Raw genomic sequence first — 21,389 nt, 5'->3', positions numbered from 1 at the left:
AGCTCCCATCTCAGCTGGAGCACTCCGGCCCCTGGGTAGCTCGGTTCTGTCATACCTCACTTCGGAGGTTAATTCCTTCTCGTTTGGGTGATGAACTGTGCTATTCACTCAACTGAAAGGCAGCCAGTGGGCTGGTGGGCTGGTAGCTGCTGATACGAGAGAAACACTTGCTGGGATATAAGATCCCACTTGGACATAAGAGCCCTCTTCTTGGTAGCCATTGGAAGACTTTGCGAAAACCCTTCAATCACAGGAGCTGGACTTGATGATCCTTATGGGTCTCTTCCAGCTTGAGATATTCTATGATTCTATGCTACAGCCAATTGAAATAAAGACTGTTCTGAAAACAGTGATCAGCAGGGTGAAACCTACCACAGGCAATTTTGCTGAATCTGAAAAAGTGTTTTCCAGTGAAACCCTATGGAGATACTCCCTGGGAATTTTGATGGTAGATGTATTTCACAGCAGAGTATCGAAGAAACCTTCCCTCCCCAACAAAGCACAGGCCACCTCTGGTATCCCTGGCAGCAGGGATCTTCTGGCAAATCCATGTTTTGAACAAATGGTGGCAGACCATGAAAAGGAGGTCTTCTAAATAAATGTGTGTGCTGCTGTTCAAATATGGGCCCCAGGATTTGGCAGTGAAAAAGGAAGAATAGAAACTGCAGCAAAAAAACCCTTCGCACCTGTGATCATGAAGGTATTTGGCATAACAGTAAATAAGAGAAAACCATGCACAAAGGAGCAAACAGAGAGAGGAGATGAGACAGAGAAAGATTGTAGTCTGGCACAACGTGGAGCATTGCAGTATTTTGGTCATCTTGTGGGACACAAAGCTTTCTGATTGTCACCAGATTTGTCCTTTTTATTCCAGAACAGTAAGACAGTTGCATCTGCTGGCCTGCCAAATGCAATGCTGGTCTGTATGTGCATGAGAACAATTACGTAGTTGTTTTCCAATATGACAGATTTATATTTTTAAAACTACCTTTCACCACGATAATCTCATCCTTGCTTTTCCCACTCTTCAAAAAAGGTGAAGCTTTCCATGCTGTAGGAATGAAAGGGAAACTTCTTCCACACACCTAGATAGCTTTTCTACATTAACCATTGCTCAGAAAAGTGAACTGAAAAATCAAGCAATTCCTCCATCAAGGCTTGACTGAAGAACACATGCGGATGCAGCTCCATTTTCAGAAGAAAGAGCAAAGAGCAGCTCACAAACATCCCAGCCCCACAGAGCCTTGCTAGGACCTACAGCCTCCTACACATTCAAACTTGGTCACTGCGTATGCACTTTCCTAGCTCCCAGTTCTAACGTACATTTTGAACGAAAGCAAACTGAGACCGAGTTTTGAAAGTACATCCCTACCTAGAAAGTGAAAGGCATTTTCTTCTAAAGCCAGAACAGACTTGCAAAGGAGTCACCGTGCTGCTGAGTTTGGCCAGCCTGACAAGGAAGCAGTAGCAGGACATCTCCCAGCAACCTGCTTGCATGCAATGTTGTTCTTACCCAAACCAGTTCCTAACAACATGTCTTCTCTCCCCATTCTTACATCGAGACCTGAAGCCCGTTTACAATTCTTTTTTGGGGTGCAGTTGCGTCTATGAGTCTTTTCAACCTAAATGCCCCTTTGCCCTGAACGTGTTCCTTCAGAAATTAAGTCATACCCTGGATTATTGAGGAAAAATCACCAGAACCCAACTGCACCTAAGAACTGCCTGGACATGCATTTCAGCACAGAGGACCCTGCTTGATGTCAGGCTGTCAGCAGAAACAACTGCAGCAGCTCTGGACAAACACTGAAAGTTATTTTTCTTCCCACTCCTGGCATCCTTAAAAGCTCTTAATCTTTCTCCCCAGTATCTGAGCACACTCAGCAGCTGAGAAAAATGAGTATATAACTGGACAAGTGCCAGGAGACATGCCGAAAGAAGTTTCATAAAATTAAATGGCTGGACATATACATGCTGGTCTTAAAGGTAACACAAATACCAACCTCAGTTGCCAGGAACCCATCCTATTGATATAAGAAGAATGAAAACAGTAATTATGGCAAAGCAACTGTCAGCACCAAGTGAAAGCTGTCATCTGCTGCCGTCCATTTCTGCTTACAAAACCATTTCTCAACTGAAATGGCTGTAGTTCAGGTGGAGCTTTGAAGACACGCAGCTGACTGCACAAAGGCCGCAATGCCTAGGAGCTAGTAAATACAAGCTATAGGATATACAAACAGTGCAGATGACTGATAAAAATAAATAACAATAATGAGAATTTTAAGTGCCCCAAAAAAAGAGTTCAGAGCCCCTGGATGCTCCAGCCATTCTGGCACAAGGCTTTTTTCACACCTCCACAAGACTCCAGCTGACACTAAAAACACACAGGTCGAAATGTGAACACATGCAGAGATCTGGCAGAAAGCCGTGGTATTGCAGAAGTCCTGAGACAAGGCCAAGGCACCGAAATAAATCCCTACAGGCTCAAGTGGGACTTATGTGGTGCCTTGGCCTCGTGCTAACCTCCGCAGAGGAATGAGTTATACCCACAGCCTCTTGACGCGTGAGCTTACCAGCAGGAACGCACGAGATCCTAAGCACTACCGCTGGCGGCTACCTACAGCCTGGGTGGCTATTTTCTGTCACCCAATACAGCAGGTGAAGCAATGTCCATGAATGATACTGCTTACTGTCTGTCTGGAAAGTCATTCACTGACCCAGTCTCTGTAATTGCAAAGCTTGGGGAACAGAAGGGAAAATGGAAACCAGACACTTATTTGGCCCTTCTTCACCCCATCCTCCTGGCACTTACACCACCCAAAGTAACTCTGGTGCAGCCCTGCCAGCTAAGTTCAGATAGGGACTACGTCTGCCTGGATGGAAAGTTTCTCATGCGCAATGTGGAGGGTCAGTGACAAAGTACAGTTTTTAAAAACACTTTAAAAGGGCACGCGTAGAGTCTTTCTTTGAAGTGCCCACTGGTCACAAAGGAATTCTTAGGTGTTTCACCCTCGCTCCTAACTTCCAGCTTCCTGTTTTATAGCTGAGGAACCTACAGTGTTTACATCCCACCGAGACACCAGCCCTCCAACAGCACCAGAGATGTGTAGCAGTGGGGTCCAAGCACTCAGCTAAGCCAGTGCTCGCAGTCCCAGCCTCACGTGCTCTTGGCAAGGTGCTCAGATGGATGCCTTGGAGAAGGCATGGAGATGGCTCTGCATTTGTTGCCATTCCCATAGAACAGACGAGAGAAGAGCACCCCCACCCTGTGCTCCCCAGCTCGGGCACACACATGCAGCAGGTTTTTGTCTGCAGGCTGTTCAATGGCACTGCCTTGCTGCACTGCGCCTTGGGCTCTGGCTAGAAGTCAGAAACGAGGCACTGACCATGTCCTCATTCACCCTCCAAGGCCAAAAGCTGAATTGTGTGGGATCAGAGACTAGAGAGCGACCTTGCAAGCAGTCAGGACATGCACTTGGGGAAGGAAGACTGCTTTGTCCCATCACACAGGTCGTGAAATCTGGATCTCAAACTTGGAGTCTCTCAAGTTCTGTACAGAAACTTGGCTTTGGCCGAACTCCTGGTGTCGATTTCTACCAGTTCTGACCACAGGCTTAACAAGCATCTATGCTGTTGGAAAGGATTTTGCCAATGCAGTACTCTACAAGTGCTTGGCTCTTGGTTGAGCACCACGTCCCTACAAACAACTGCGCAGAAGCCTTCTGTGTCTCTCTCCTCTCTCCCCCTTCCCCAGCACCCTCACTGCACAGGTCACTGCAAGCACACTCATACTCACTGCTTCTGGAGCAAGTGCTGGTGCTGCTGCTGCTGCTGCTGCCGGTAGGTCTCAATTGTGTGCTGGGGAAGGTACTGCATTAGTTCCAGGGACTCTTTGATCTTTAGTAGCATTTCATATGTCTCCCGTCCCCTCACCTGGATCATGGGAAAAGGAAAGGGGGGAAAAGAAAAGCCTTAAAAGGACTGCATGTATAGTCCTTAGTGACAGCCACCTTAGCAAGTTTTAGATAAAGTCAAGTAAACAACCACAGCAGGATGCAAATACTCTGTTTATATACTATGCATACGCAATAAAACCGCTAAGCCTTGTGCTAAAGGTACAGCAGATAATGTTGAAGAGCGATAATCTGACACTACAGGCTAATGAAAATCTTGGGGTTGTCATCTGGCTCAATGTATATCTGTGCCAACCAAAAGCAATATTCTGATCCAATCTGTTAGACAGAAAATGTCTTTACCTGCCTCGGATGTAAGCTGATCTGGTGCTGAATCTTACATGCCCTGAGGAAGAATTGTACTTGAATTTGGGTGTTGGGTTTGGATCTCCCTTCTCCTCTAAGCACACCATGGTTTGTGATTTATCCAACTAAATGTGTCTCACAGGGAAGCAGCTGAATGGCCAATTACAGATACTTCTTGCCCTTTCTGATCCTACATTTAATACAGTGTGTATTTCACTTCTATCACTACATTACAATGATAACACATATAAAAGCCACAGAAGCATCCACCTTTGTAAGATAACACCCATTACCTCTAGAGAAAGCTCAAGTGCCACAGACCCAGAAATGACAGAGGAGAAAACCCTGTTAGGTCTCTAAGACAATGTTTCCACCAGGACAGACAGATATCTTGGGATATTCTCATATGCCTTGCACAAGCCACTCTCAGTCAGCAGCTAATGGGATTTTTCTTTTTTTTTTTTTTTTGAATATGTATTTAAAATAGGTAGCTCTGGGGATTAAAAAAAACCCTAAAAATTTCCACATCCCATCCCCATCCTCAGTTCCCTCTGACATCTAGGGGAGCAGCTGACTTGCCTCAAGTCACTGAGAAAGATACTAAACACAGGGTAAACGCAAAGACAGAGAGAACTCACCGGCAAGTATAAGAGCTCATCATCTGGGGAACGTCTTTTTTTGATAGATGTCATCTGTATGCCATGAGTTCCTTGTCGAAAAGCTAGAAGTGAAACCCCAAAAGCATCCCATTAAAAAAAAAAAAAAAAAAAAAAAAGGGGGGGGGGGGGGAAAAAAAAAAAAGAAAAAAAGAGAGATACAAGAGACACATGAAATGCATGGCCAGCTCAGATCTTCAGATCTGCAGTGCTCTGAAAGGGTCTCTGCCTGAGCCACCCCAGAACTGTGCTTGCAGCTCCTGGCTCCATAAGGCAGACACAACTTTGCAGACGTTGGGTGGCCATACTGCTTGGGGAAACACATCAGCCAAGGAGCGCTGGATATATGGCAAAACCCCAGCAAGCCATACCTAGAACAAGCACTGGCTCTTTGCAGGAAAGACTGCGAGCTTTGGTATTACAGCACTCTTGAGCTGTTAGTGGATCAGTGATCCACGAAGGCGAGACAACAGGCAAGGAGCATGCAGAATTCACCGTGAAAACACAGCCCCCCTCCAATCTGCCTCCTGTTAAAACCTGCTGCCTTGCTGTTAAGCCTAGTGCCATCATCGAGCGTATGCAGGAAACTAAAGGTGGGTTCCCACATCTTGCATGTCTGATGAGTACGTTGCACTCTTTAGAGCACAGAGAGGCCGCTTGCCAGAGCACCTCTGTGCACAGCAGGGTTTACATGCAGTCTTAATCTAGATCCCTGTGGCTGGAAGACGCATGCCACAGCACAAGACACAGCTAGAAGGAGCAGAGAATGACAGCACAGTCCCAAACAAGCAGTAAAGGTTCAAAAAGTGGTTACAGAGTCCCAGCCATGTACCTTGAGGGCGGCAAATAAACACCCCCTCCAGCCACCGCTAGCAGGGCTAACCTAACACAGACAGCACTGCAAGGGAGCCCGCAAAAGCAGATTGTCAAATGCTGTTTTGTGAACACCAGCTCGTTTTTCAGGCTGATTCACCCTGGGAGAACCGACACCTAATGCGCTCCTGCCTCCAAGCCCATGCACGGCACTGCTCCGTCCCCGCAGGACAAGCGCCAGGGTCACACCTGCAACCGGTGACAGCACGATCTGCAATCTGCCCAGCTCTGCCAGCTACTTACGGCGCTTCGTACCATCACCATTCTTTGTGCTGTCGGAGACTTGCTGCTTGCGGATGCTGTCCTCGTCTGCTTTGCGATCTCTGCCTGGGCAAGCGCAAATGCGGGCTTCGAAACATCGGCGGCCCAAGACTTGCCCGCTGGGAAGAGGGGTGAGAGGAAACGTCAGCTGGCAGCTCAGATGCGGGCCAGCAGCGTCCCTCAACTTCACACCAGACTATGCACAGACAGACCCAAGCCTCCCATTTCCCCATCAGGATGCCCCAGGTGTTGTGCAACTCCCACCTGCAAAGATTTGAAAAATATCCCATGGCCCCCTTACATCAAACGGTCCCTATGGATATGCAATGCTGCACCGAGCAGAAGAGGAGCCAGGAAGCCACCTCTCAAGCAAAGGGCTACACGCATGATGCACTACTTACTCTCTGGTTTCCAGTGTGACAATGATGAGGATCGGGCGACGGTTCATCCCTCCCACGCAGCTACTGTTACACATGAAGTTGTACAAGACTGTCGTGAACTCCGTACCAACCTGGATGAGACGAAGAGGATGAACAGAAGAAAAGGTGGATGAAAAGCTCTGCTTTTTCCAGGCTCACCTCTTGTACTTCCACAACTGTGCTGCAATCAGACTAGCATGAAATAGGCCCCACCACAAGGCTTCCTCAAAAGAAATGAAGAACTCTTGCTCCCAAGGGATAAAGAGGGTGTTTAAAAGCTCATTTCTGACAAAGAGGAAGAAGGGCTTCATTGTGACGAGGATGGGGAAAGCACAAGGTCCCAACTCCTTCAACTAGGGTTACAGCCCCCACCCCTTTGTGTGCCGGGATGCCACCACCCTGAGCTCACAACGTACCTGGGGCGGCTCGTAGGGGACCAGCACGCTCTGCCTCCCAGTGATGGGGTCTTCTACGTACTGAGCATGGCTGTTCCCTTCCACCCTGATCAGGTGGCTCGGAGGCGCAATCTGCCCTGCAAGGGCAAGGAGGCAAAAAAAACCAGAGACACCGTTCAGTGAAGCAAGGTCATGCGCAGGGCAGCAAGATCTTCTACCAAGGGAAACACCCACACCTGGCCCCAGAGGTCTATCAGAGCACACGCGTGCCTCCCAGCCCTTAAAGCATCCCTTCCCAAGGTTCCTGCTGCCAGACATCAAAGGCAACACAGGCTTCCTCAAGCTCACACTGGAGACCTGCGAGTAAACCTGAACGTGGGCTTCCCGAGATCCCAGAGTTAAGCTAGCCCGAATGTCAACTGAATGGCAGCTCACAGCAACTCTTCCAGCAGGTAACTCCATGTGGATTTTCACACCAGCTGAAAAGCCTTTCTTTTCCTCCCCCTAATGCATACACAAAGCAAATTCCTTCAAGTCTCAATTCCTACTCTTTTCCCCATCAATTGCTAGCCCTCTTCTGTTCCCTCCTATCAGTCTTGATCCTAAGGAGCTAAACAAGATTCAAGCAGCAAGAGAAATATGCATTTAATTAATGGTCAACTTGAAAAATCACGCTTGCTTGCAGCAGCAGCAGAAAGGAACATTATCTTCTTTGCTCCTAGGCCCCTTTCCAATAATTAAAAAAAAAAATAAAAATAGTTTCCTTCCTGCAAATTTTCTTCAGTGTTTCTACAACATACAACTAAATTCTGATGAGAGAAGCCTTTTACGGGTTCATCTTGAGAATTTGTTTTGTGTCTGAACTGTTCATTTCTTACTCGAAATACAGCATATTTCTAGAGAAATAATCATTTCAGAATAAGAATTTGTAGTTTTAGGTTTTTTCTTTCTTAAAACTCCATTTTTGAACCAGGTATCAACCCTCAAAAAATGCAGCTCTGTCAGAAAAGCAATTGCTAATATGAAAAACTATTTCAAAGAACTGTCTCACTCCACTCTGATTTTACACACCCAAGTCCTTGCTTATTTCGGGGCTTGTCTAGCTGGCTGCACTGTAACCAGCAAAGGTATCCAGGCTTCTAAGACATTCTGCTAACTGACACCAACCGGGTTTTTTTACAGTAGGAGATAAATAATGCATGCAGAATAAAACAGATGCTCATCTGAACTTATGTGAACTGAAGTGGCCAAGGCAAAAACAGAGCCCAGCCCATGAGTTTGCAGAAAACCCCAGGACATTTTTAAAACAGCCGCTACTTCACTAACATGAGAAGAAGCAAGGAAAAGATTAAAACATTAATACCGAACCAATAGTGTTAAATGTACAGGAAGGTTGCCTACAGTTGATGCTGGCACTTAGTGTTATCCTGCTAGAGATAAACAGCCCCTCCGTCTTTGAGGCGTGGATTAAGGACTGGAGATGATATTGCATCCTGTTACTAGATCCCTGTCCCAGCGACGTGGAAGCTCATTCCTGAGCACAAGAACAGCTGCTTCTCATTGCGGGAGCAAAAGCAGAGCAGGGACAGGCTGCCAGAAGGGCACGGCCTGCCACGGGGACAGACGTCCATCCAACCTGGGCAGGCGTGAAGTTTATTTCGGTATTTTCTTCCCAAGGACACGCTTGCACAGGGACAGCTAAAGTATAGTATGAAGCTTCCTGCGAAGCACAGGAGATAAAAAGCTGCACAAGATGTTGCAGGGAGGTCTGCTTCCAGCGGGTTTACTGCGAAGCTGCCGTCAAATCCCCACACCGGCCACTCATCAGCCAGGCAGCTTTGGAGAGGGACTGACAACAAAGCGCTGCCCTCCTTACCCTCGTTGAACTCCCGGCTCAGCTCGTGGTTCGGGCAGCGTTTGACCACTTCGGTGACATGTTCAGCTTTCTTGTAGACTGGCATAGCCCTGATGACAGCTCCCTGAGGTGGCGGGGTCATCACTTTGATCTGGATGGGACATGTCTTGGCGATCTGGCAGTACAGCTTTTTCAGTTCGGTGGAATACTGGATGGGGGAAAAGAGCAAGAGAGAGTCAGGATGTTCAACTAGAGACGGAGGCATGCCAGAAGGATGGAAATGGGTTTGCAGACATAACTGAATGCACCAGCTACTGCATGTGCATTGCACTTGTTCACACAACAGGCACACTTCCAGACAAGCAGCAAAAACCCTGGACCTTTACCTGTTATTAGAATAGCAAAATATAAAGCTACGTCTTAGCTTTCCCAAAGGCAAAAAATCTTCAGATAAAGAGCACTGCTTTTACATGAATAAAGACAGTCTTTATTTCTCTTGGGCACACACCCCTTCTTCCAAGGGACACACATTACCCACCTAACAAAAAGGACACTATTCTTCTCACAGCACCCCGTAATCCTGGAAACACTGGAAACCACACATAGAAAACAGGATGAAACACTTTACAAGAAGCCCTCCTACTTTTGCAGAGGGTTGAAATAAAAACATGAACCTTGGAATTGAACAGTACTTGAAAGCAAGACCCTGACCAATTTGAGTTGTACCAAATCTGACATTCCAGTCATCTTTTAAAAGCATGTCATACCTCTGCTGACCACCTCTGTAGCAATCTCCACACTTCTAAACTCAAAGCATTATGTCTATGAAAGAGCTAAAAAATAAAGTAAGAAAAGATTTCTTTTTTTTAATAATCAACGGTCAGAAGAGTTGAACAGCCCGAAGACCAGGTCCATGGTGAGATCTAGAGCACAGCCCAGTAGCTGGCTCCAAAAGGGATTTTGTGACCATGCAATGAACACCTGGAGCAGAACAATATTTTCTTATTCACTGTGCTAATTTGGAGCATATTAGATTCCCTCTTTTAGGATGTTCCCCACTAAAGCAGTAACACTGGTATAATATTTTCCTGAAGTGTGTTCACATCTGGAAACCTTTACTCAGCAAAACATCGAGGCATGGACTGAAGTCATTGGTTTCTGTTCAAAAACTCTTACTGAAACAAGGGCATGTGCTTAGCAGGAATGGTTGCAAGGAAACTCTTATGCGGTTTAGTACAGCGTAACCTGAACCCATTTTTCTGCATGTCCCCCATGAAGGAGACTCTCCAGTCTCCTCTGCTGTACAAGGCTGTTCCAAAATATGGCAGGTCAGTTTTCTCCTAGTGCTCAGACATTTGTGAGCACGGAACTCTCCCAGTAACTCTAACCATGTAGCCCACAGGAACTGCTGGCATTTCCCCACTTCCATCTCTTCGGTTCTTGGAGAGAAAGAAAAGTGAAAGCCCCAAGGTGGTTGTTTTCTCAAAAAACATTCTAGCAGCCACGGCCGATACGGCCCTGGTCCCAACTGTTCAAACAGAGCACTGACAGGTTTGTACTGGTCAAGAGCACAACTTGGCCATCCACTCTGATGGCATGGGAAGAGCTGGTGCATGCATGGGTGGGTAGTGGCTGATGTGGCAGCATAAGGATTAGCTAACAAAATTCAGGGATTATTTGCATTTCAAAGCGTAAACATTGCCAACGTAGGAAAAACAAAGTTGGGAGAGACACTAGGGAGGAGAGAGGGATTAAAAATAAGGCAAGCTGGTCCCTTCCCTCCTCACTCAACACAACCCTGCCATATGGCAGAGAAGATGCTACAGGTAATTTAAGCTAAGGAAAAAAAAAAAAAAATCTTTAAAATGCAAAGGCCAAATTGTGCAATGTATTTTATGTGCCTGCAGGCTAGAGATTAAACCCACAAAGGATTTACCCAGCCCGCGGAAATGGGGAACATGCCAAACAATTAAAAAAAAAGTTGCGAAACAGATCTAGATGGTGATTTATATCATACGTCTTTGTAACCTGAAATTCCTTATTGTTTTTTAATTAAAAAGCAATTCCTTATTGAAGGTAAGAGTGAGATCACTATATTGTCTCTTCATCTCAAGAGGTAGGAAAAGAATCACTTACATTTGAAAGAGGAAGAAAATTTAGAAAGTGTTGTTTCCCTCAACACATCAGTTTGTGCATAGCATTATGAAGGTTTCAAGGACAGAGAGCCTCAAAAATCTCAAAGAGCCAACTAATTGCTTGGATGCCTTAACATCATTGGACTGTAAAGAAATTGGGCACCCAAAGGCAATGGGCCGAAATGAAAGCATAAATATGGAAGTGCGACGGCGCAGGGAGGGCACAGCACACACCAGGAGCCAACGTGTCCAGTGTCTGCAGGCATTTGGAGAATTGAACAAATGGAAGGAGATACATGCCCCTCAGTCACGGATCAGGAGTCTTGGTGTTGACTGTATTTTTATGTATAATATCTTCAAAGACAGAAAGCTGGGGTTACAAGAAGGGAAGAAAAAAAAAAAATCACTGCTTTCAGAAGGACAGAAGAGGTGCCCAACACCAGCATGAATACCGAGGCCCCAGATCAAACAGTGTGGCCCTTCTTCCAGCAAAGGAAGGGATCTGCTCCTCGTCCACCCTTCAGCACCCCAACTATCAGATCCCTTTGGCTACAACCAGCAAGGAAGGCATCGGATCTGCAGCTTAAATTCACAGAAAGCAAACGGCCAAGGGCTAATGGGTTATGATGAACAAGCCTGTCCACCAAAGAAATACATATATGTCCCCAAAACACAAGGCAGACTCAAGAGCTCCAGGCTCTGGCCAACACCTTGAACTTGGCATGTCAGAAAAGGAGGGTGACCAGGAGTCCACCTCTGCTTCAGGGCATGGTCAGGGCACAGGGAGGCAAGCTGCAGTTCCCAGCAGAGGTGGACGAGACAGCAAGAGGGCTGTGCCGCCTTTTTGTCACCCGACTGCAAAAGGAGTTCAAGCCTCACGGGCACTACACAGAGCTCAGGGACATGGCATACAGCCACAATTTCACATCTACTCCAGGCACAGCCGCCCGCAAGCGTGTAATCACTGAGCGGCTGGTCATTTAACACCGGTGTAAATCTGTCCATGGGGTACCTGCTGTCAGACAGTAAGGGGCTTGAGTTTCCCACCCTGCCAACTTTGCTGCAATCGTGGGTAACCTGACGCCCAGCCATCTATTGGCATAAATAGATGCGAACAACTAGGTCATGGTGACTTCGTACTGAATCAGTGATAATCACTATATCCACGGAGCAAGACAGGATATTGTATATAGATTTCAAAGCAAGTAAGGTTCAGAAAAAAAACCTGAGGCAGGAGCTGTCTGTGCATTCAGAGAGTGCCTGCAAGCAAGGTTCACCCCTCTTGGCAGAGGTGCCTCCCTCCGGTGGTCCCCAAACCGCCCCACCTCGCAGGAGGTGACAGTCCCCCTTGCCCACCATTTTCCTATGGGAACTGGCAGACGCTCACTGTACGAAGGGTAAGATCACGAGACAAGCAGTTCCCAGAGATCCAGAGCACGACTATTAATCAATGCACTTGTTACTTGTTTCAGTAGGAAAACTAAATTAATTCGGAACAAAAATACCAAAAAGAGCTTGACCCAATCAACAAGGCTATCATTTCACAAGATGACAATAGTCATTATCTAGCAGCAGGAACAAAAGTTGTGCCAACAGCCTGAGGAGTGCAAACATTGCTTCTACCAGATATACGGACCACAAAGTTATTTAAAACAAAAGAGCAGAGCCTGGTGATGTGTTATCCATTTGAGAGGGAGAGGAAAGAGCTTTGGCTCGGACTTTTCTTTGGGGTTCAAGTGCCGCATGTCGTGCCCAAATAAGCAGACTTCAAGAGATTGCTAAGAACAACAGTGAATTTAGCTTTTTGCTTAGTAATATGTTTTAAAAGGAAAGAAGAAAACATTGCAGTGCCTGCAGCTTGCCCTCTCCACCTGCCTGTGCAGACATACTGTATTACCCTCTCTTGGCACCCTGGCTGGTAATTCAGTATCAAAATATACATATGCCAGCTACCATCAGGCAACACCTGTCTGATTTCTCAGCAAGCCCCTTCTCCAGAAGGTGTGTCAACAAAGAGTTTAAAGGAGAAAACAAAACACTTTTCACCTCTCAAAATGGAGAATTTTTGCTAGAAAGGACAGAAGTCTCCCAGAAGTAAGTGCTCAGTGCAATACAAGCTGCAACAGCTTTTCACTGAGCATTCGACTGCCCTGCAAAACTCTGATACAGCAAAATCCTCCAAACACTACTTTGGAAATCTACCTCCAATATCTGTTTTGCCATCTGATCTAGCTGAGGGATTATGGTCCCTAAGTCTTTAAAAGGAGCGGGGTTCAGTCAGCTCTACAAATGTTGACGGATGTCAACTTGAAGGTGATCCCAGAGGTTGGCTTATGGCGTGACAGCTCCCTGAGCCCCTTCTGCTCAGATCAACAAGTCTTTCAAATGTTTTACAAACTTCTTTCAAGTAGTCACGTTTTAGCTCAACTCGGTTAAACACTAGATTCATTTTGCTTGACATTTTCAAAGCCGTCAGTCAGTTATACTTTCTCCCCTATCAAACTAACTCCAAGAAGGAGAAAAAAAAAAGAACAGGTTAGAAGAGTGGGAAAGCAACATTTACTTACAGCAAAGTGTTCACAGATGAGAACAAGGAGAGTCACAAAGAAATAGAAAATCACCTGCATAAGGTTTATTTGTTTAGGACAAAAAAAGGCAGTGGGAAGAAAGGAAGCTACCTACTAAGAATAAAAAAAATTGAGATTTACGCATGCACCTTAAAAGTTTTTCCTTTGATGAACAGTGATTTAACTTTTCATTCACGAAAAACTGTTGGGGGCATGGGGGCGGGGGACATACCAGATACACACGTGTGCACATACACACACACTCTTAGGAACTGACTTGTACCCAGAGGACACTCAGCAGAGAAGCCCAAGAAAAGCTCTACCAGGAGCGCTGTGGACATGGATGTCTCCTGCCAGGCTTAACCCTCAGCTCAGCATAACCTTAACCCCACCACTTACTAGCTGACTTGTTGCAGCTCCAGTTCGAGGTCCTCTGTCTCATCAGGCTCCAGAGAAAAGCAGACCGCTTGCTGCTAGTGGCCATAGCAGACATTGAAACCACTGGCACGACCGGTAGGTCCAGCGATCATCAGCCCCAACGTGCCTACAGATCCACCACGTGTGACAACCACCGTCAGACCCGCAGCCCACCGCACCACCTGTGAGCATCCCCCACCTGCAGGGGAAACCACCACGCGACACTGGGGAGGCTGGGAGCGGGAGGAGATGCTGATGCATCCCCACCAGTGCTTTGCAGACATTTAACCAAACTTCTCCCCTCCGGGGCGAAGGAGAAACGACGTCTCCCTCTTGAGGAAGGGCAGCGCTTCACCCAAGGGCATCTGCCTTTGCAGAGACTTAAACTTCATTTTCCCCTTGAGCTGCTCTGCCCCCTCCCCGGTCCCTGCCAGGCGCGCACGACCGGTGCTGATGAGCTATTAAAATCCTTCCTCCGAGCGCTTTTCCCCAGGAGCCGCAGCCAAAGGCCGCCTGTTGCCACCTGTCAGTCGCAGGGATTAATTACCTGCGCCGGGCTGGGAGCGGCACATTCCTCCCCAGCCTCACCCTCCGAGATGTTGACATCAGGCAGGTGGGCCCCGCGTCCCCCCGGCCGGCAGCGCGGAGGGGATGGCAGAGGGGGGGACGCGACCCACGAGCTGCGTGGGGACAGGCAGCGCCGCGAAAACCGCAAGAGAAACGGGAGAAGCGGGGAGAAGCGTGTCGGTACAGCTGCGGGCTGCCCCGGGGCAGGCGGCACTCCCAACGCCGGACCGGACGCCGACGGCAGCTGGTGCTGCACTTTGGAAACCTTAGTGGGAAAAAAAAAAATATTAAATAAAAAAATATATGTGTGTTGACCTGCTTAGGTAAACGGGGAAGGGGAGGGGTGGCAGGGAGGAGAGCGGAGAACCGTAGCCTGCGGCCAAGGTTTCAGCGGAACGGTGCCTCGTGTGCTGGATCCCCTCCTTGGGTGCAGCCCCACGGCGGAGCCGTCTCACCCTCTCCCCGCCGGCCGTGGCTAAGCGTGGGTCTCAGCCCATGGGCAGGGGTTTGGGAGAAGCGGTGCTGCCCACCAAGCCGCTGAAAAGGGACACTTGCGCTCGGCTGAGCTGGCACGGTTCCTGCGTCGCGCTATCGCGCCACGCGAAGGGAAGGAAAAGCAGTTTTTTCCCTTCTGGCAGATGCGGAGCTGTGTGCACAACCACCTACTCACTTTGGTGGAGGAAGCCAGCTCCGTGTTCCCCCCTCCACGTACAAATCCCCACGATTTCCTCTGCGCTGCACTCCCGTCCGGTTCCCTACCACCACCCTGCAAATACCCATCCCCAGCCATGCACCCCATCTCAGAGGACAGGGCTGAAGCAGGCTGAGAAGAGTGTGCACGGGGACATGCACAAGTGGTCATGCCGTAGGAGACCCCCTGAAATTCCCCAAAATATCACATTCTGAGCATCCCCTAGATTCTCCCGTCTTTAGGAAAACGAGATCATTCATTCATGCGACAATACTTCAGCATCTCGCTTAAGGCTCCCCAGAGATTTTAATTCAAAACTACCTGGTTCAGGATGTATTATCTGCTTTAGGAGTGCTCCTACCTAGCATTGAGAGCAAAGCCACAATGATAACAGAAATAACACTGATATTTTTCCACACTGCTTTTGCACTGTGAAACAGTTGTAAATTTGAAAACTTTATATTCGAGGGCTTTTACATTTCAGTTTCATATCTACAGACTTATTTCATGAACAAATGAAGACCTCTTGAGGTTTGGGTTGAAATTACTTTTTTTAAATGAACAACAACAAAAAGAATTAACTGAAAAGTGTCTTGTTTCAAGAGGAAAAAAAACTCTGCTGGAAAACATCAGAGGCAAGCTGGAAATTATTTTACACATTTTTTTTGTTACAAAGTGATGGCTGTAAAGGAAGGCTTTACTATTGGATTTTGTTAGTTAACTTCTCTTCCTTTGCTACCCTTTTTTTAAAAGGTTTTGAAACTAGTTTCTTTAAAAACCAAAACCGTAAGACCACTACAGTGAAATGACCTTACCTTGCATACCCAGCTCTCAGTCTGCTCGTGTATCGCATCGTTTCTCTACCAGTTTCTAAACTGAAACTGTAGCAGTACCAAATAAGTTTCATATGCTAACAATATCTAGTAATTTGCATTTCCGATAGACTACTTTGCACCAGAAATTTTGCAAGTGAGTTGAAGGTATGAAACGAGAGCAAATGTGCTGAAAGGCAAAGCTGAGAAATGCTGAACAACATCTTCCCCTGTGGGTCGCAGTAAGTGCCCACTGACAGTGGGATCCCATGTTACAAAATAACATGGGAATTTTCACTGAATGAAGTAGCTTCCACAGGGAGCATTTATTTTATGTTATTATCCAAAGTCAGAGGTACATTCTCAGATGCCTTCTTGCAAACACAAATTTACACACATACACAAAACACCTGAAAATTATCCCGACTGTGGCACAGTTCCCTCTGATGCAATGTAACTGGCCAAAGCACACGTGCTTTGCAAGCATACCAGGCTCCGGACGCCACGTTGATTCCCATAGGATCAGAGTGACTCCCAGCTTGTGACTCCGCATATCCCTGTGATGTTATTTTCATAGGCTCTGCTGATTAACTGACATTAACACAGCCAATTCGGAGACCATCAATAAAACACTAACTGTGTGGTATCTCCTTCCTTGAAGGACTTTTCTTTAGGATGATTTTGCAAATAAAGCCTCCCGTGCATGGGATCTCATGCTGTGTTGTTATACTTTGAGCATTGGAGGGGGGAGGGGGGGGGTGGTTGTTTGTTTGGTTTTGGCTGTTGGTGTTGGTTTTTTTTGTGGGTGTGTGGGGAAGGGCTGGACACAGGCTCTTTTTATCCTGTTCAACTCTCAGCCTCTCAAGCTGATACCTAGGCCTCCCAGTGACTTCTGTATTACAAATGCACAACAACATAAGCAGCCTGTTTGACTACCAAAGAAGATACAACACTAAGAAACATACACTGTAGGAAGTCCACTCTTATGCTACCCAAACTCACCTAAAGGCTATGAAGTGTTAAAATTTTGCAGAACAATGAGGAGTGAGCAAAGTTAGGCTGAAACATTAGTTAATATTGGATTTGAAAAACATCCACTTCAATTATTGAACATTAATTAGTGAGCCAATAAAATTTGACAGCAAAATTTTTAATCATTACAGTGAGTGCAGAAGAAGCTCCGTGAATAACTCCATTGCATTTCTTCCCTCCTTTCACAGCTCCACTATCCTTGGCTGCTTCACATCCTCCTATCAGGAGGGGAACCCACTGCAAACTAAGTGCTACACTGAAGTTACAAGTATTTGCATCTATATAAAATACACGCACCTACTTGCAGGTAATGCGAGTGTACAGTACATGCATGACCACGTGTATTTGCTTACATGAAACTGAGTTGATTACTATGACAGCAAGTGTCACACCAGCTAGACACTGTGACAGTGACTTAACTAGCAATAGTCCTTCCAGGAAATTCTACTCATTACACCAGAACATATACACCAAGGCTGCAGGTAAAACTGCAGGTAAAAACCTCCGAGACTTGATTTAGCAAAAAAAACCTTCAGCATATGCTTAACTTTTGGCAGCGCTATTAACCACCACCCGCTTAAGTCGGTCTGCCTCTATGTAAGGCCATTTGTGAAGCTGAACCTGAACTTAAGAAAGGTCTGATTCAACTTGTATTTTAAAGGAAACCGGAATTTTATTTTAAAGGACTCCACAGATGAACTGGAAAGAATGTATTCAGGCTCCTGACAGCAAACCCACCCCAACATATACTGCTCCCTACTCAGGTGCCTCAGCTTCAGACATTGAGCACCAGAACCTGTTCTGTTCATGGACTGCCTTAAGTAAAGCCCAGGTTGGCCATTTCAAACCTCCTCCTAGCTTGGCATGGGGGATTAAACCTTACAATCATCTGTCTCAGGTTCAGCCAAAGAGGAAGGCTGCTGTTTGTTTCCTATTAGCCTCCCAGATCTCACTTGTTTCAAGTTCGCATGTTCCAGCATGCTCCATCCTACCAGCCAAACTCCAAAAACTAACCAGCCAGAGGAAACATTGTCTGGAGTAATCAGACACCAGCTTTCAGTGCATCTCCAAGTCACTTTTGTCCCCTGCTGGAAGTCAAAGGGTGATGAACTCAACCATAGGGAGGGAAGAACCACAGCAGCACATAGAGGTTGTCCCTACTGATTGTTTCTGTACATGCTCAATTAAGATAAGCAAATGGCAAAGCAAAAATCCTAAAGCTTTCCAAAATAAGCCTGCTCCCACCAAATCTAACCTGGTTTCATCAACATGAGTCAGCTGTACAAGTCCCAGACAAGCAGGTCAAGCCTTGCAGCCCCCCCCCTCCGCCCTGAGTAGACATAGGCTTTGGGTCCTCAGAAATTTGGGATATAGTCACAGGTTCAGATAGTTCCACACCAGCTGAAGATCAAGGGGAGGAAGCAGGGTACAAGGAAATGCCAGATGTAAGACGTAACTCCAAAACTCTTGTTAGTTCCCTCATCTACAAATAAGGGGATTTCAAGAGTATCTCAGAGGAAAGTAAATGAGTCCTTAGTACAGTATCTGTTACAGCAGAAGGAAGCCAAGCTGGACAAGAGAATACAAAAAACAAACAAACAAACCCCAACAACACAATGGAGTTGTTCTGGCAACGTAGTCTTTTCAATCAGCAACATCCCAAGCCTGCAATTTAGGGGCAGAGTCAGACCCGGAGGTATCAGGCACTCTGCCACAGACTGCACCAGCCATTCAACACCCTGGAAAGCAGGACACTTTGCTAGATGGTGACAGGTTTCCACCCAAATTCTGGCTCATGCCAAAGGACTGACCTACTTGCAAAATGCCACAGGGTCGGCATATTACAAGACTAAGAGTATGTGTGCAAATATAGGCCCATTTTCCTAGTTGGGTCACTGGCAGGCTCAGAGGAGATGCAAGCTGGTCGTCTTTGCACACTCATTCTGATAGGTGGCTACAGGAGAGAAAATCCAAGCAATTCAAAGCTAAAACCAGGTTTAATGTCTTCTGACCTCTCATACTTAACACCTTTGCCTAGATATATTTTCTTTCATGTTCACTCTTTCTCAACTTATGGTTTAGGTTCAACGGACTCTACTTAAAAGACAAATAACCCCAGAAGAATTTCAGATAGACATGGCTTGTATTTTTTCCTTGCCTTCCTAAAGCGCTACTGAAGACATCATTGGACTTCTGTTACCTATTAAGCCTCGTACACATGGCCGCAAGAGATCCTTTTTTCATTCCCCCATAACCCATGTGGAGGATCAGCTTCCCTACTCATTTCAGACGGCCCAGCAACAACCCTCCTGCTGGGGAGCGCATTACCAACACAAACTGCAGGACACCTCCAAACAGCATAGTTCAGCGCAAGCAAGGGATGCCAGATTTATTTCAAAGGGAGCAGTTTTCAGCAACATTCACCCAGAGGGAAAGCTGGCAGGTCTGTCTGAGCACTCCTGTCTCCTCACATGGTGGAACACACACCTTCAGATCCTGAATTTGTGGACATGACAGCTCAGATCTCTCCCACAGTAGCTCTCTGTAGGTCTTCATCCAAAGTTTCCATCCAAAGACACAGGTTGGTCAAAGCCATTGTGAGAACTCTGGGATACCACAGCCCAGCCAAGCTTAGAAAACATGAAAACATCCAAGACCACCCCCTGTGAAACATGGGGTTTATTACCTATACTAAAATCCACAGCCAAAACACATCAGGTCTTTCCTGAGCAAAGAACAAGACACTCTGCCTCTACAATGGACTAAGCAGTTTGAGCAGGTTGATGACTGCGTGGGTAATTTCTTGGCTGGGCATGCTTACTTCAGTGTCGTGCTGTGACCAAGTGCAGGACTGCTGAAGTGGGGAACCAGCCACTGCACCCCATGGAGCAGGGCTGGTAGCTAACCAGGAGGCCAATGGTCTCAGCTGTGAACTTGAATGCTCCGATAGAATAAGGGGCCACCAGCCAAGTCAGTCAACGAGTGCTCTTCTGTATGTGCGCTCTTGACAAAGACTGAATGGCTCCGATGGAAAAAGGTGATCCCCTTTCTCTCCTGCTCGCCTTCCTTTTCCCCCGTTTATTCCACCTGAAGGAAAGTACAGATACCTCTCCACTTCATCCTTCTAATAATAAAGTATTAATCACACCTATGGGAGGCGATGGAAGGAAAGACAGAAAGTATTAAATCTGACAGGCTCTCAAAGCAGCAGTGCCAGTGAAATGCATCATTAAGGTGAGTAATTTTCCTGTTTACTTCATAGGCTCTGAGCCCCCCCGCCCCTTCCTCCCCGCCTAAGATGTGGGCAGGACCCATCAAGGCAAAGCTTTGGAAGCGAGCAGCAGCGTCCCCAATTTCTACATAAATGCTGCAGGCCAAAGAGCAAAGGCAAGTTCCAACGGAGCCCTTGACAGTAATCAAGCACTGCGGCGCCTCTGGTCTTGTCTTGTGCATACCTTGCAAGTAGCATCATGTCTTCCCGCTGAGATTTCACTGGCAGCGCACACAAGCGCCTTGTTCCTTGGCTTCTATCTCAGAAAAAGAAAGTCCTGAACACACACACACAAGCCCCTGCCTTTCTGCTCCAAGGGAGACCATTTCCCTCTAAATCTTCAGCGTACTGTGAGCAGCCCTTTCAGAACAGATTTATGAATTTGCAAGAAATCTCTTTTGTTCCCGTGCAGAAAGGTTAGCACCAGTCCCTTGCCAAAAGGGCATTGAGTTTTCTCTATTAACGTCCAGGAAACTTTCCTGAGTCAGATCTTATTACATTTGAAACAAAGTGCAGGTACCAGCAAGTCTCTTCCATGATAACAGCCAGGGCCTGTCCCATTTCCTGATCACATTACGCTCAATTTCCAGCATTACATCTATGCAAATACTGTTCTCCTGCTTGCAGAGCATTTCATTGATAATTAAAGTGAAAAGCCAGCAAAGCTTTTCTGACCAGGGTGGTGAGCAAGGCAACAAACTAACACACAAACACCGAGCAGGGGCAAATTTTCTTGCTCTGTATGAGGACCATCTAAGGGCCCTCTCCTCCTAGAAGACAGAGAATCCAAACTGAACCAAACCATTTCCGCAAACATCCCTCTGTTTTCTGGATTTATCAACCCAATGAGGTCATACTCTAGTTCTGGGTCACAGAGAAAACAAGGATTAGGAAAGACAAAAATGACACCTAACTGAGCAAATCATAGTTTTACTGAGAACATAAAGATGTAGTAACTCAGATCTAAGCCAGATCAACAAAGCATGACAGCAGCTCCAGCATACTTAGGATGAATGGTGACTAAGTCAAACGTTTAAGCCTTTTATTCATACAATTAAGCTTTGGGGATGAATGGCAAGAAAGTCAGACAAGAACACAGTCACTAGCTATTACCAGCATTTGCAAGGTTCTGGGATCTGTATTTCACCCAGACCCTTCTCTCTCTCCCTCAGCCCTTTCCTT

General features: G+C 46.6%; 1 protein-coding gene across 3 annotated transcripts in view; it reads right to left on the bottom strand.

The window, feature by feature from the left end:
* TP63 (tumor protein p63) overlaps nucleotides 1-21,389 on the bottom strand; it is a 106,596-nt gene that overhangs the window by 11,972 nt on the left and 73,235 nt on the right. For 2 of the 3 annotated variants that reach the window (XM_010573065.1, XM_010573067.1), the window contains 6 exons: nucleotides 8,737-8,923; nucleotides 6,882-6,997; nucleotides 6,448-6,557; nucleotides 6,029-6,165; nucleotides 4,895-4,977; nucleotides 3,794-3,930 (listed from right to left, as the gene is read on the bottom strand). In XM_010573065.1, coding sequence (XP_010571367.1) covers nucleotides 3,794-3,930; nucleotides 4,895-4,977; nucleotides 6,029-6,165; nucleotides 6,448-6,557; nucleotides 6,882-6,997; nucleotides 8,737-8,923 — 770 coding nt within the window. The remainder of the gene's footprint in view (nucleotides 1-3,793; nucleotides 3,931-4,894; nucleotides 4,978-6,028; nucleotides 6,166-6,447; nucleotides 6,558-6,881; nucleotides 6,998-8,736; nucleotides 8,924-21,389) is intronic. The other variant, XM_010573066.1, reaches the window with a different exon arrangement.

This window comes from Haliaeetus leucocephalus, unplaced genomic scaffold (genome assembly GCF_000737465.1).
Source record: "Haliaeetus leucocephalus isolate CR32 unplaced genomic scaffold, Haliaeetus_leucocephalus-4.0 Scaffold362, whole genome shotgun sequence".
Taxonomy (NCBI): domain Eukaryota; kingdom Metazoa; phylum Chordata; class Aves; order Accipitriformes; family Accipitridae; genus Haliaeetus; species Haliaeetus leucocephalus.
The sequence above is the reverse complement of the archived record's forward strand: the minus strand, read 5'-3'. Positions and strand labels throughout refer to the sequence as shown.